Raw genomic sequence first — 15,528 nt, 5'->3', positions numbered from 1 at the left:
AGGGATTGCTTAAGGTGGCATGTGAGTGGGAAAGAAAGGTTGAGAATCACTGCTCTAGACCCAGTTGTTACTGAAATGCTTTGCTTGAGAAAAATTGTCATTGGCCCATTTCCTTTGGAATTATTGAAAGCATGCACATAACGAGCCAATTAGGTACGATTAAAACAGTGGTTTTCAAACTTTTTCTTTCCACCCACATACCACCTTAAGCAATCCCTTACTAATCACAGAGCACCTAGGGCATAGTTGAATACTTAAAGTGGTATATGAGTGGAAAGAAAAAGGTTGAGATCCACTGGTCTAGATGATTATGAGAGGCATAGAGATGGTGAACAGCCAGCGCCTGTTTCCCAGGGCAGGAGTAGCAAACACCAGAGTACAAAGTTAAGGGAGGGATGTTTGTAGGAGGCATCAGATACAAGTTTTTTTACAGAATTGTGGGTGCCTGGAATGCCTTGCCAGGGATGGTGGTGGAGGCTGAAACATTAGGGGTATTTAAAAGTCTCTTAGGCACATGGATGAAAGAAAAATAGAGGATTACTGGGTAGGGTGAGTTTAGTATTTTTTAAAAGGAACATGTGGGTCAGCACAACATCAAGGGCTGAAGGGACTGCACTGTGCTCAGTGTACTGTAGTGTTGTATTGTACTTGTTTGATATGTTGCAGTGACATTTTTTTTAACAATTCTAAGAAACCTGTGTCCTACAATTTCTTTCCAAAACTGAAATTTACAAAGGATTTGTATATTTTTTTAAAAAGGTTTATTTTACTGTGTACTAATTGCACTGCCTATTTCTGTTTCATCTTCAGCATATCTTGGTGGTTTTGATGGAAATTTCGCTTGGAATAGAATTGGTGCTGGTGGGTATCATTTTTCTTTTTCACTGTTCTGTGGTGTAAGTCGACAGTAATTTGATGGCTCAAACATAAATATAAGCAACAAAGACTCACACAAAGTATTTTTTACCTGTTGCACACATGCCACCTACTGGCTTTAAATAAATCCTTGGATTATGCTAATATGTACAGTACTGCTGTTTCCCACTGGAGAAAGTACAATGCATTGATATTTCTACTTTTTCAAGATTCATGCCTGTGGCCATAGTCATGACATATCTAATTTCTGACATTGATTAGAAAAGCAGACATCAATACAATTACATTTCATTGCAATCATTAGGGTAAAATTTTTGTGGTTGTAATCAATACTAAAATAATAAAAGAGTATGCAATAAAAAGAAATAGTTTGGTTGATTGAACTTTCATAAGTAACCTAAAAGCAATAAACTACAGATGATGGAAATTAGAAATAAAAACACAAAATTGTCAAAATATTCAGCAGCTCAGGCACCAATTGCTGAGAAGACAAAATTTGAAATGAAATGGCATCAGCCTGAAATGTTAACTCTGCCTGACTAGCTTATTTCCAGTATTTTTCAAGGACTTGTATACTTTAGATTGAAGTAGCATTATTTAACATAATTTATTAGAAATCGAATACAAGATGTTGAGACTTTATAAGGCACTGGTGAGACTTCATTTTGGATTATTGTGAGTAGTTTTGGACTCTTCATTTAAGAAAGGATGTGCTGACATTAGAGAGGGTTCAGAGGAGATTCACAAGGATGATTCTGGGAATGAAAGGGTTATTATACAAGGATCTTAACCTGTACTTGTTGGAATTTAGGAGAATGAGGTTGAAAGGCATAGACAGAGTAGATGTAGAAAGGTTGTTTCTCATGGTGGGAGAGTCGAGGTCAAGAGAGGCACAACTTCAGGATTGAAAGTGTCCAACTGATGACGTGAGCTAAACGAACCTACTTTTCAATGCACGCAAACTCCTGCATGGTCTCATTGCAGAACGCACTGGCCCTGGCTCCAACTGCTTGTTGCCAGGGCCAAGCCAAGCATGCATGTCAACCCAGCCAATGGTGCCTGTGTACTGCATCTTTATTAACTGGGCCTTCAAATTACATTCTTGATTGTTTTCTGTAGTCAGCTGTCTTATTTTATTAATCAATGATTTGTCCTCTTTAAACATTTTGCTCTCTGAAGGTAGTTGCACTGTTTTGGAGCCATTTGTTTTCGTCATGCCTCAGATTTGTATGTTTACCAATAATTTTTCAATAAAGAAAGTTTGGGGAAAAAAATTGTTAATATATTGGGTCCAAGGCCCTTTGAAGTCTTTCAGGATTTTTTTTCTCTCCTGTTGAGGTGTTTGGAATGTTGGTCAAAGATATGCTGATTTTGGGTGGTCTGACATTTCTACTAGTTTCAATTGTAAATGATCATAACCCAGTAACATTTGTGTTTTTTTTTCTTCAGAGTACACAGGGAATGTCCCAGTTTGGAACTTGAGGCTTTTTCCAGCTTTGGCGGGTGCACTCTGCATTTCTCTGGCATACCAGATTATCATAGAACTCAAATATTCTCACACTTCGGCACTTATTGCTGCCTTTCTTATCATGTTTGGTAATTTGATTACATGATTCACGAGCATGTGTTAAAAATGTATCGAAGTTTTATATAATGGTCAATTCCCAGGGGAGAATGATGTACACTATTGTGTTCTTCTTTTGTGAGGTGTAGGGAATCCCTTTTTACAGTTGTAGAGAATGAATATTTTCCGATAATAACTTACTTACATAAACAACATTGCATGTTTTTATTACCTTTTGCTGATTATACCTCATTATCAGGCTTTCACCATTATTGGGTGTTTACAACTATTTTAATCAGCTGATCAATTGGAGCATCTTTTGTTCTTCTATATTGATTCTGCCCTGAGGAAGCATGAGGTGGGTGGGAGGGATGGGGTGACATAGCAATTCTTGAAATAATTTTTTTCGCTGCCTTGTATGTTCATGTGTATTAGACTTAATTTATACCACTACAGAGTCTGGTTTACAAGTATTGATCTCAACTTAATATGTATTTGTGCAAAATTTATACCCTGTTCCAATATTATATTTTTGCTCTTTTTTAAATAGAAAACTCCCTAATAACCCAGTCTCAGTTTATGCTTCTGGAATCCATTCTCATTTTCTTTGTACTGCTGGCAGTTTTATCTTATCTGAAATTCTACAATATGCAGAGAAGCAGGTATGATGAAACATTGATGCAGTATCTTCATGTCGTAAACTTTGGAAATTGTGCAGTGAATACATTAATGCCTCACATCAGTTATGCTTTGTTTCAGCTCGTTTTCACTGAAATGGTGGTCTTGGCTTTTGCTAACTGGAATAGCATGTGCATTTGCCATTGGGTGAGTTCCTTCACGTGCAGTATATTTAAACCACAAATTGTAGCGTCTCCTTAAGTTGCTAGCTAAATTGATGTTGTTGAATGTTATTTCTGCACATTTCCAGCACATGTAAGCATTATTACACTTTTTATTTAATTCAATTAACCAGATTCAGAAATGAAATTTAAAATCTCTTTGTGTACCTGTAATAGTGCTGAGTTATAAATTTGAGAAAGCTTATAAGTTTCATGCTGTTCTAAGTGAGGTTGACATTAAGGATTCATCTCTATGCTAAGAATGGAGAGGAAAATTCAGCCATAACCCCTAGCTACTGCTTTAATCTACTTTATTTCCACAAGATTCTTCAATCTCTGTACTTCATTTACTCAATTCTGTACTTAGTCAATCTCTACACCATTGGTAGCCATACCTTCAGCTGCTTATGCTATTCTCTCCCTAACTATTTTCTTCACTTCTTGATCTCTTTCCTCCCCTAAAGCTGGACTTTTGGACCAAGTTTTTAAATCATTTGCTGTAATACCACTTTATGACTTGCCATCAAATTTTGTTGAATGCTGCTATGAGATGCTCTGGACCATTTTATTGCTTTAAAGCATTGTACATATGCAAGTTGTTTGTAATTCATTAGAATTTACTGTATAGCATGGAAAGCTATGACCTTCATTATTGGCTTAATAAATGTTTATTTTAGATTTCTGAACAACCAATGGATAATTTTATTTTGATGTGTTTACAGTATAAAATATATGGGCTTATTCACATACTTGCTTCTGTTGGCTATTGCTGGAGCTCATACATGGCAATTAATTGGGGATACAGCATTATCGAATGTAGGTATCTACAATTCTATGTTAATTTAGTTTTGAATGGTAGATATGTTGTATGGTGCATCAATTCACTGAGCATTATTGGAACCTGAATGCACATAATTAATAACTCTGCTATACCAGCATTGCTGTGGTAAGTAGGGGTGTGTTACAAAACACTTGATGACTCAGTGCTTTTTAAAGAAGAAATTTGTGGAACCATTAAGCCACCTATTGTATAAAATCATCTAAATTTTCCATGGTTTATCTAACTTTCATCCCATCTTTTAATATCTTCAAGCTTAAATATTTTAAACCCCTCTAAGCTGGAATCCTGAATTATTCAGAACTGTTGTCCATGCACCAAGTCCAGTTCTATCATCACTTTTTCACTCACTGCTGGGCATTGCATAAATTTGATTATAAAATTGGTATCCTTGGTTTGATAGCCCTCTCTATCTCTGTAACATTCTCCAGTCACAAGATGACTGTATGTCTCTAAGTTCTGGTCTAATGATCATTGTAATTTTAATTAACTCACTACTAGAGATCATGCTTTCAGTTGCCATGACCCTAAGTTTTGAAACTTCCACTTTAAACCTCTCCATCCCTCTCTCAATTTTCTTCTTCTCAAGGACATAGAGTCATTCAGGTCTCCTTAGAATTGACTTATGCAATCAGGTTTTGATCATCCATCCAAAAAAAATGTATGATTCTATATCATATTTTGTTTTATTATTTTACAAGGCAATATTGGTATAATATTGAAATGTAAAGCCAATTTGCAAAATAGATACCACAGTAATGTGGGTAAGTAAGGTGTTAATCCTGGTTAATTAGATGATCCTGGCGGTTAGCAATTGATTGTAACATGTCTCTCCTCTTGTCACAGATATCGTACAAGTATGTTTTTATTGTTAGTGTGTGGGTGCGCACTATACTAGTTCATTTGTTCAGGTCTCATTTTGCAATACTCATACTTAGAATTCAGTCTGGGGTCCCATTTTAATAGTTAACTGTTATCTGGGGTGGTCATTTGAAATCAGTGCTCTCTGCAATTATTTTAGGTAAATGTAGATTTAAAAATAGGGGTAATGGTAAATAATTGTGATTTTTTTTTTCTCCAGTTTAGAACAGCCTTTCTTAATAATATAGAACGGAGAACATAGAACACTACAGCACAGTACAGGCCCTTCAGCCTACATGTTGTGCTGACCCAAATATTCCTTTAAAAAATGTATTAAACCCTTCCTACTCTGTAACCCTCTTTCTTCCATCCATGTGCATGTGTAAGAGTCTCTTAAATGTGCCTAATGTTTAAGCCTCCACCACCATCCCTGGAAATAGATTCCAGGCACCCACAACACTGCAAAAAAACCAAAAAATACATATCCCCTGATGTCTGCCCTAAATTTCTCTCCCTTCACTTTGTACACATGTACTCTGAAGTTTGCTATTCCTGCTCTGAGAAACAGGCATTGGCTGACCACCCTATCGATGCCTCTCATAATCTTGTAGACCTCTATCAAGTCTTCTCTCATCCTTCTATCCTCTAAAGAGAAAAGTCCCAGCTCTGTTAACTTTGCCTCAATCGAGGTAACATCCTGATAAATTTCCTCTGCATCCTCTCCATAGCTTCCACATCCTTCCTATAATGAGGTGACCAGAAATGAACACAATACTCTGTGTGGTCTTACCAGAGATTTGTAGAGCTGCCATATATCCTCGCTGCTCTTGAACTTGATTCCCCTATTAATGAAGCCCAGCATTCCATAGGCCTTCTTAACTATCCTATCAACCTGTGCAGCGTCCTTGAGGGATGTATGGATTTTGACCCCAAGGTCCCACTGTTCATCCACATTCTAAAGTAACTGACCATTAATCCTGTACTCAGCCCTCTGGCTTGTCATTCCAAAATGCATCACCTCACACTTATCTGGATGGAACTGCATCTGCCACTTCTCTGCCCAACTCTGCATCCTGTCTATAATCTTCTTGTAACCTTTGACAATTTTCAGCTCCATCTACAACTCCTCCAACTTTTGTATCATCTACAAACTTACTGACCCATCTTTCTGCCTCATCATCTAGGTAGTTTATAAAAATCATAAAGAGAAGGGGTCGTCTGATTTTATCCTTTTCTATAGCTGTGCTAAAGCTCAGGGAGTTATAGTCACTCTCACCAAAATGCTCCCCCACCAAGAGGTACAGGTTCATTTCCCAGAACCAGATCCAGTCTGGCCTCTCCTCTTGTCAGCCAGTCCACATTACTGTGACAGGAATCCTTCTTGAAGACACCTGACAAATTCAGCCCCATCTATCCCTCTTGCAGTACTCAACTAGATACTGACCTCCAGGCAGAATACTTTCCTTCCTCTACTACTCTCTGCAAGCTAATATTTTTTTATCCACACAGCCAAGGTTCCATGGATCGCATGCCTCATGACTTTCTGAATGAATGTCTCATGGGGTACCTTGTCAAATGCCTTGCTAAGATTCATATAGACCGTAACTATTGTCCTACCCGCATCAATTTCTTTTGTAATCTCCTCAAAAAACTCAATTAGGCTCATGAGGCACAACCTTTCCTTCAAAAAGCTATGCTTGAGTAGACTGTACTTCTCCAAATGCTCATAAATTCTATACTTAAGAATCCGCTCCAATAGTTTGCATACCACTGACATAAACCTCATCGATCTATAATTTCCAGGATTCTCCTTATTACCTTTTTTAAACAAAGGGACTACATTTGCCAATCTTCTGACACCTCCCCTGCGGCCAAAGAGGATTTGGAGATCATAGTTACTGCTCCAGCTATCTCTTCACTCACTTCCTACAGCAACCAGGGGTATATTGGGGATGATTCCATGGACTTGTCAATCTTGATGTTTTTAAGAAGATCCAACACTTCATCTTCCTTAATCTCCACATTGTCAAGCACACAAGCCTGACCTCACCCTGATCAAGGTCCTTTTCTCTTGTGAATACTGACGCAAAGTATTTATTTAGGACCTCCTCAATCTCCAGGCACATGTTGCCTCCTTTATCCTTTAGTGGCCCCACTTTCATTTTCGTCATCCTTCTGTTCTTCACGTATGCATAGAACGCATTGGGGTTCTCCTTAATCCTACATGCCAAGGCCTTCTCATGCCCCTTTGAGCTCTCCTCTTAAGCTCCTTCCTGACTACCATATACATCCTATAAGCCCTTCCTGTTTCCTGCTTATTCTTCCCCTTGACTAGCTGCCTCAATTGCTTCGTCAACGGTTCCCTTTTCCTACCATCTTTTTCCTGACCTGGTGGGATAACCCTATCCTGAACCCTACGTAAGTGGTTACTAATAATCTCCACATTATTTCTGTGCCTTCACCCTTGAACAACTGTTAACAATTTACTTTTGCTAGTTCCTGTCTCATCCCTTCATAATTAGCCTTTCCCCAATTAAACACTTTCCCATCTCGTCTGATTTTATCCTTTTCTATAGCTGTACTAAAGCTCAGGGAGTTGTGGTCACTCTCACCAAAATGCTCCCCTACCAAGAGGTACAGGTTCATTCCCCAGAACCGGATCCAGTCTGGCCTCTCCTCTTGTCAGCCAGTCCACATTACTGTGTCAGGAATCCTTCTTGAACACACCTGACAAATTCAGCCCCATCTATCCCTCTTGCAGTCAGGAAGTACCAGTCAATTAGGAAAGTTGAAGTCACCCAAAACTACAACCCTGTATTTCCTGCCCCATTCCCAAATCTGCCTGCTTATCTGCTCCTTGATGTTTCAAGGGCTATTTTGGGGGCCTATAGACTACTTCTAGTACAGTGATTGTTCCTTTCCTATTTCTGACTTCCACTCACACCGTCTCAGTAGACACTCCCTCTGCAGCGTCCTCCCTTTCTATAGCCTTGATATTACCTCTGACCAGTAATGCTACTCTTCTCTCTCACCACCCCACTCTTCTTGCCTCTCATTCTATTCCTTTTAAAACACCTAAACCCTGGAACCTGCATCAGCCAATTTTGTCTTCCCTCCAGCCAAGTCTGTGTAAGAGCCACAACATCATAGTTCCACGTACTGATCCATGCTCTAAATCCCTTTATTCTTAATACTCCTAGCATTGAAATACACATTTCAACCCCTCTAACTGGCTACATTTATGTTTTGTCCCCTGCCTGTCCTTCCTCTCCAACTCAGAACATATAGCATCATGCTTTTGACATTCTTCCCAATTCTCTTCACTCATATTCTCGTTCCCATCCCCCTGCCAAACTAGTTTAAACCCTCTCCAACAGCTCTAACAAACCTGCCTGCCAAGATATTGGTCCCTTTCCAGTTCAGGTACAGTAAGTCCTTTTTGCATAGGTCAGACCATCCTAAGAAGAGTTCCCAATAGTACACAGATCTAAACTCTGACCCTACACCAACTCTTCAGTCACATATTCATTGGTCACAGCTTCCTATTCCTACCCTCTCTGGCACATGGCACAAGCAGCAATCCCGATATTACCACTCTTGAGGTCCTGCTTTTTAAACTTCTTTCCTAACACCCTATACTCCCTCTTCAGGATTTCATCACTACTCCTATCTGTCATTGGTCCCCACATGGACCACGACATCTGGCTGCTCCCCTTCCCCTTCCAGAATGCTGATCAGAGACATTCTTGACCTTGGCACCTGGGTGACCACATACCATCCTGGAGCCTCAATCTTGTTCACGTGCCAAATCAATGAATCCCCATTTACCATAGATCTCCTCCCCTTTCCCTTCTGAGCCAGAGATGCCAGCCTCTGTGCCAGAGACGTGACCACCATGACTTGTCCCTGGTAGATCATTTCCCCTCCCTCCCCAACAGTATCCAAAACAGGATACTTATTGTTGAAGGGAACAATAACAGGGAAGCTCTGCACTGTCTGCCTATTCCCCTTCCCGCTCCTAACAGTCACCCAGCTATCTTCCTCCTGACATTTGGGGGCGACTATCTCTCTGAAGCTCTTCTCTATCACTAACTCTGCCTCCCAAATGATTCAGAGTTCATCTAGCTCCAGTTCCCTAAATCGGTCTTCCAGGAGCTGCATTTGGATGCAACTCTTTCAGGTGCAGTCATAAGGGACAATTGTGTTGTCTCAGATTTCCCACATGTTGCACTTGGAGCATTCCACTGCCCTAGCTGCTGCCTGGCCTCTGGCTTCAGAAGTATATATCGAGTGGTTTTAATCAAAGCCATGGGAGCATAACTTAATCCCTTTTGAAACTCAATCTAATTGTTACCAAGCCAAAATTATGTAATGATCCATGAATAAGGAGGAACTGTCCTTGCAAATACTGTTTTAAAATAAAAACAAAAAGTTAAAGGTGCATTGGATGAGATAGAAACAGAAAATGCTGAAGGACTCCGGTCAGAAAGCATCTTTGGAGAAAAACAAAATTAACATTTCAGGTCAGTGATCTGACAAAAGATGAAAACTATTTTATCAAAACTGTCAATACATTTTTTTTTGTTTTGCCATAGAACCATAGACCATTACAGCACAGAAACGGGCCCTTTGGCCTTTCTAGTCTGTCCCAAACTATTTTTCTGCCTAGTCCCACTGACCTGCACCCAGTCCATAGCCATCCATACCTCTCCCATTCATGTACTTGTCCAAATTGTTATTACATGTTAAAAATGAGCCTGCATTCACCACCTCAGCTGGCAGCTTGTTCCACAATTCCATCATTCTCTGTGTGAAGAAATTCCACCTATTCTTTCCCTTTTCACCCTTAACCCATGACCTTTGGTTTGTATCTCGTCTACCCTCAATGGAAAAAGCCCACCTACATTTACTCTGTCTATATCTCTCATAATTTTAAACATCTCTAACAAATCTCTCCTTATTCTTCTATGCTCCTGGGAAAAAAGTCCTAACATTTTTAACCTTTACCTGTAACTCACTTTCTGAAGTCTGGGTAACATCCTAGAACATCTCTTCACTCTTTCAATCTGATTTGTATCTTTCCTGTATTTAGGTGACCAAAACTGCACACAATACTCCAAATCTGGCCTCACCAATGTCTTATACAACTTTACCATGACATCCCAACTCCAAGACTCAATACTTTGATTTATGAAGGCCAATATGCCAGAAGCTCTCTTTATAACCCTATCTATGTGTGATGCCTCTTTCAGGGAACTTTGTATTTATATTCCCAGATCCCTCTGTTCTACTGTACTCCTCAGTGCCCTACTATTTACTGTGTATGTCTTCCCTTGGTTTCTCTTTCCAAATGCAACACCTCACACTTGTTTGCATTAAATTCCATCTGCCATTTTTCAGCCCATCTTTCCGGCTGGTCCAGAACCCTCTGCAAGCTTTGAAAGCCTTCCTCGCTGTCCATAACACTTTCAATCTTTGTGTTATCTGCAAACTTGCTGATCCAATTTACCATATTATCATCCAGATCATTGATATAGATGACAAAACACTGATCCCTGAGGTATACCACTTGTCACAGGCCTCCAGTCTGAAAAGCAATCATCAACCACCACTCTCTGACTTCTCCCGTATAGCTAATTTTGAATCCAGTTGATAACTGTATCATGAACACCGAGCGTCTGAACCTTCCTGACTAACCTCCATTGTGGGATCTTGTCAAAGGCCTTACTAAAGTCCATGTAAACAACATCCATAGCCTTTCCTTCATTAACCTTCCTGGTAACCTTCTAGGAAAACTTTGTCAGATTGATTAAACATTACCTACCATGCACAAACCCATGTTGACTATTCCTAATCAGTCCTTGGCTATCCAAATACTTGTATATCCCTTCTCTTAGAACATCTTCCACTAATTTACCTAATACTAATATCAGTCTCACTAGCCTATAAATTTCCAGGGTTAATTTTGTAGCCTTTTTTAAACAATGGAACTACGTGAGCTACCCTCCAGCTCTCCAGCACCACACCCACATCTAAGTCTTATTTCTGCCAGAGCCCTTGCAGTTTCTGCACTAGCCTCCCTCAAGGCCCGAGGGAATATCTTGTCAGGCCCTGGGGATTTATCCACTCTTATTTACTTTAAGGCAGCAAGCACTTCCGCCCCTTTAATCTGTATAGGTTCCATGACCTGACTGCTTGTTTTCCTAACCTCCCTTTACTCTCTGCCAATTTTCTGAGTAAATACTGCCCTTTTCACGTTGATTAACCAGTAAATTGGCTGTATGCAAAAAAAACCATTTAAGATCTTCCTCATCACTTTTGGCTCCAAACAGAGCGAACCACTCTGATCTTTAAGGGGCCCAATTTTGTTCCTTACTGTCCTTTTGCTTCCTATATACCTTTAGGATTTTCCTTCACATTATCTGCCAAAGTAACCTCGTGTCTTCTTTTAGCCTTCCTGATTTCTTGACTTTTTCAACATTTTTATACTCCTCAAGTACCTCATTTGCTCTGTGTTGCCTATACCTCTCTCTTCTTCGAAAACAAACATTCTCTATGCCTGTTAACTTTTTCTTTAATTCTGACAGGAACATACAAATTCTATTGTATAATTGTTTGAACAAGTGTGTTGAATCCTTCCTTTAATTTTCTTAGATGAAGTAAAGTGTACTGTACTTGATTTTTTTTTTACTATGTATTGATTGCTTGTTGATCTTTTGGCTCACGAAAGAAGAACTCTGAACATGGGAATAGAATTCTGTCCTTGCATTATTGATTTTTTAAAAAACTGAACCAGTTTTTTTTAAAAAATGAGCATATTGCTTGAATTTAAGACTAAGTAAGTTTTGCACTTTCTTTGAAACATCATTTGCAGATCACAGTACTTTATCATGTTCTGGCCCGTGTATGTGCACTTTTAGTGTTCCCAATAATCTTGTATCTGGGCTTCTTCTATCTCCATCTGACTTTGTTGTATCGCACTGGGCCACATGATCAAATAATGACCAGCATGTTCCAAGCCAATTTGGAGGTAAGACCACTGGGTGTTATGCTGGGTGATGCTATCAATGCTTTTATTCTACTAACAGATGTGCCAAGTGTGTGGGGTGGGGGGGGGGGGGGGGTGGTGGGGAGGGAGGAGAGAGAGAGAGATGAAAATAATATATTACACAAGGACAGTGGAGAAGATTTATACAACATGTTTAAGTAAGGGAAGTGCTGCTGGAAGCAAGAAGACTACCAAAAAATGGGAGTTGAAACAAAGTAGCTGGTAAGCTTGAACTAAAGTGGGAGGTTATTCCAACAAGGGGTGATTTCATTCTTGGTTGTTTGCATTTGAGAGAATATGATGATGATACTATTTAAAAGTATACTTAAACTGATTTAATTTTTTTTTCTTGAAAATGAAATTGCAACTATAAAAAGATTATGAATTGTAATAGGGAGTTGCTCGAAACTTGGACAAAAAATGACTTGACAAACTAAGCAGGTCAGACATTATCCTTAGATAGAAATGATCAGACAAAGTTTCAGATCTGGACCCTTTAATCAAAACTGGTGGGAAGAGGATGAATATAATCAGACCATTATTCTCTGCTGATTGGAGTTACAATTTACCTTCCTGTTTTAGTTAAGGAAATTAATTGGTCATTGATTTAAAAAAAAATAGTAGCTCTGCTCAGTAGGAATGGTATAGGAGCACAGACCATTGAATTTTATGTCATTTGAAGGACAAGAAGTGACAGGGAAAGGTAGCTTGGTTCCTGCATTTGTTCACCATCCAGCAATGAGTATTGATGAAAGGTGAGAAAAAAATAAGCTTTTCGTTGGACAGTCTGCCACCATTCCTAGCTTCAGGCACAATGATGTGATACAAGAAAACCATGAGACACAGCGAGTTGTCAGTAACTTCAGGTGAGGGGTGGTGGCAGACAAAATGTTGGCAGGTTTGAGACATAGAAGATTACAAAAATAATCAATTTCTCTGTGTTGTCATCCCTTTCTGTTATGAGTACAAATGTTTGCTGAACAGTGTATTTGATTTCCCAATCAGATCAGAATGTTGTATTTGGTTTCCTTTACAGGGTGGACTGGCAAGAATCACACAGGGTCAGCCTCTTGAAATAGCCTATGGGTCCCAGATTACACTGAGAAATGCATGGAGCAAACCTGTTCCATGCTGGCTCCATTCACATAAGAGCATGTATCCTATCAGGTAACGGTTCAGGTGATGGAGATTAATGTTTATTTTGATACCATTTATGAAGTTTGGGTGCACAGATTTTGTATGCAATCTGTGACCATACTCAGCACTTTGCACAGTTAATTGCTGCAACTGCCCGTGTTTGAATCTTCCAACAATGTACAACACATGTTGATACTATAGCTTTGTACTGTGCATGCTATAGCAATGACTTCTGCTTTATCTGTCATATGATGCCCAAATTTGATATCTAGCTACACAAGCAAATATAGAACAGATGACCAAAAGATAGGTAACATTTTAGAAGTAGAGGCAGAAAAGTTTAGAGGAAGACCTTGGCACTGAAGGTACACCTTTCAACAGTGGAGACGTTAACTTTTCATTACACAAAAGACCAGAATTGGAGGAGCACAGATTTCTTGGCTTGTAATACGAGAGAAATATTGATGAACAAGGTCATGGAGAGGTTGAAAAGAGGGGTGATAATTTTAAAACTGAAGTATTGGCAGACTTGGTGCAAGCATTGTCATGTTGCTAAACCAGACATGGAGTGAGTTAAAATACAGGCAACATAGTTAAGATACATAATGAAGGGTAATCAAAGATCATCAGGCCAGCATTGATCTTGTTCATTAGAAGGTACCACACTTTTTTTTAATTAAAATCCAGAGGAGGTAAATACTAAGAATCTATTTGTGGGCTCAGCCAAGAGAGTTTTGTACTGTGAAAGCTGAAATTGTATGTGATCTTTGCAGGTATGATGGTGGCAGAGGTAGCTCCCATCAGCAGCAAGTAACATGCTATCCTTTTAAAGATGTGAACAATTGGTGGATTATAAAGGACCCTAGCAAGTATGTGAGAGTATTGCTTCCATGAAAAGAATTGCAATTGGGAAGAATTTGTCTGTACTCTGCCATTGTTTTCACAATTGTATTATGATGCTTTCCAAATTTTAGGTCCACTCCACTACTAATTCAGAACTAAAGTTAATGGTGCTATAATATTCTGTTGGAAAATAAAAGTTTATTTTTCTCAGTTCCCAGGCTTCGCACTCAACAACGTTCTTGTGCAACCTGCCATGGGGTATAAATTTGTTTAATATTGTCAGAAATGTTGGATAAGGTTAGAAAATAAACCATTATCTTGAATTTCCCTATTGGGGAGGATTAGCATGCAGTCAATATGGACTGGCCCTCTGTCCTATTTCCTCCACACTGATATAGTTGGCATTCAAGATGTCCCATTTTCCTGCATTTAATCCATACACTCTAGTCTAAACCTTTTCTATCTATATCTGTCTAAATGCCTTTTGAATATCATAATTGTACCCACTCTGGCAGTTCATTCCAGAAATGGACAACCCTCGAAGTAGAAAAAGTTGCCCCTAGGGTGTCTCTTAAATCTCCTCTCTCACCTTTAAACCTGTGCTCTCCAGCTATAGAATAGTCTACCCTGGGCAAAGGGTTGTAGTCTCTCTTCCACAACATTCTCCCAGGTTCTACCATGTGCATGTCCTACACTGCTTCAGCTTACCAAAGTGTCACACTTCCTATTTGTCAGAATTTAATTCCATTTGCCACTCTTTGGTCCAATATCCATATCCTGTTGAAAATTAAGTATATTTCCTCACTGAACTAAGTCACCAATTTTGGTAACATCTGAAAACTTAGCAAATGAGGTACTTGTTTTCGATTTTAACAACTTGGAAGAGAAGCAGCTCCCCAACCCCTGCAGCACATCTGGTCATTGACCTCCTATTAGAAAAGCAACTTTCCACCACTACCCTCTGACTCCTTCTACCAAGTCAGTTTTGAATATAAATGACCAACTCAAGCTGGATTCCATGTGATATAACCTACCACCTTGTCAAGAACCTTGCTAAACTCTATCAATACAATGTCCACTGCAATGCTCTTATTAGTCTGCTTGGTCACCTTTTTTAAAAAAAAACAACTTTAACAAAATTTATTAAAATATATGTGGTCTATTATTTGATTCTTATGCAGACAGGAGCTGGTTGTTAGCAATCCACCTCGTTCAGTTCGCCATGGTGATATTGTACAATTGGTCCATGGGATGACAGCACGTTACCTCAACACGTATGTACAGAGTTCTTGCTATTATCTTGATGGCAATTTCATATTACATTTATATTTTTGTTAATAATGCTCAGTAAAACAATTGAGGATTTCCTGCTCCCAAAGTCTTAGCAGTAAATTTGGTACATCTTAAATTAATTATTTAATTTGGAGATACAGCACAGTAACAGGCCCTTCTGGCCCATGGGCCTGCACTGCTCAAATACACCCATGTGACTAATTAACCTACTAACCCCATAGGTCTTTGG

The 15,528-nt window shown here is 39.1% G+C and overlaps 1 protein-coding gene across 11 annotated transcripts in view; it reads left to right on the top strand.

Annotated features, from left to right (window-relative positions):
- Positions 1-15,528, top strand: part of pomt1 (protein-O-mannosyltransferase 1) — a 90,134-nt gene that overhangs the window by 28,006 nt on the left and 46,600 nt on the right. For 5 of the 11 annotated variants that reach the window (XM_069918518.1, XM_069918505.1, XM_069918511.1 and 2 more), the window contains 9 exons: positions 811-861; positions 2,326-2,472; positions 2,991-3,102; positions 3,200-3,265; positions 4,002-4,095; positions 11,853-12,008; positions 13,063-13,193; positions 13,937-14,032; positions 15,188-15,280. In XM_069918518.1, coding sequence (XP_069774619.1) covers positions 811-861; positions 2,326-2,472; positions 2,991-3,102; positions 3,200-3,265; positions 4,002-4,095; positions 11,853-12,008; positions 13,063-13,193; positions 13,937-14,032; positions 15,188-15,280 — 946 coding nt within the window. The remainder of the gene's footprint in view (positions 1-810; positions 862-2,325; positions 2,473-2,990; positions 3,103-3,199; positions 3,266-4,001; positions 4,096-11,852; positions 12,009-13,062; positions 13,194-13,936; positions 14,033-15,187; positions 15,281-15,528) is intronic. The other 6 variants (XM_069918532.1, XM_069918550.1, XM_069918557.1 and 3 more) reach the window with 3 other exon arrangements.

This window comes from Narcine bancroftii, chromosome 1 (assembly GCF_036971445.1).
Source record: "Narcine bancroftii isolate sNarBan1 chromosome 1, sNarBan1.hap1, whole genome shotgun sequence".
Lineage (NCBI taxonomy): Eukaryota > Metazoa > Chordata > Chondrichthyes > Torpediniformes > Narcinidae > Narcine > Narcine bancroftii.
Note: the sequence above shows the minus strand (reverse complement) of the source record. Positions and strands in the feature narration are given on the sequence as shown.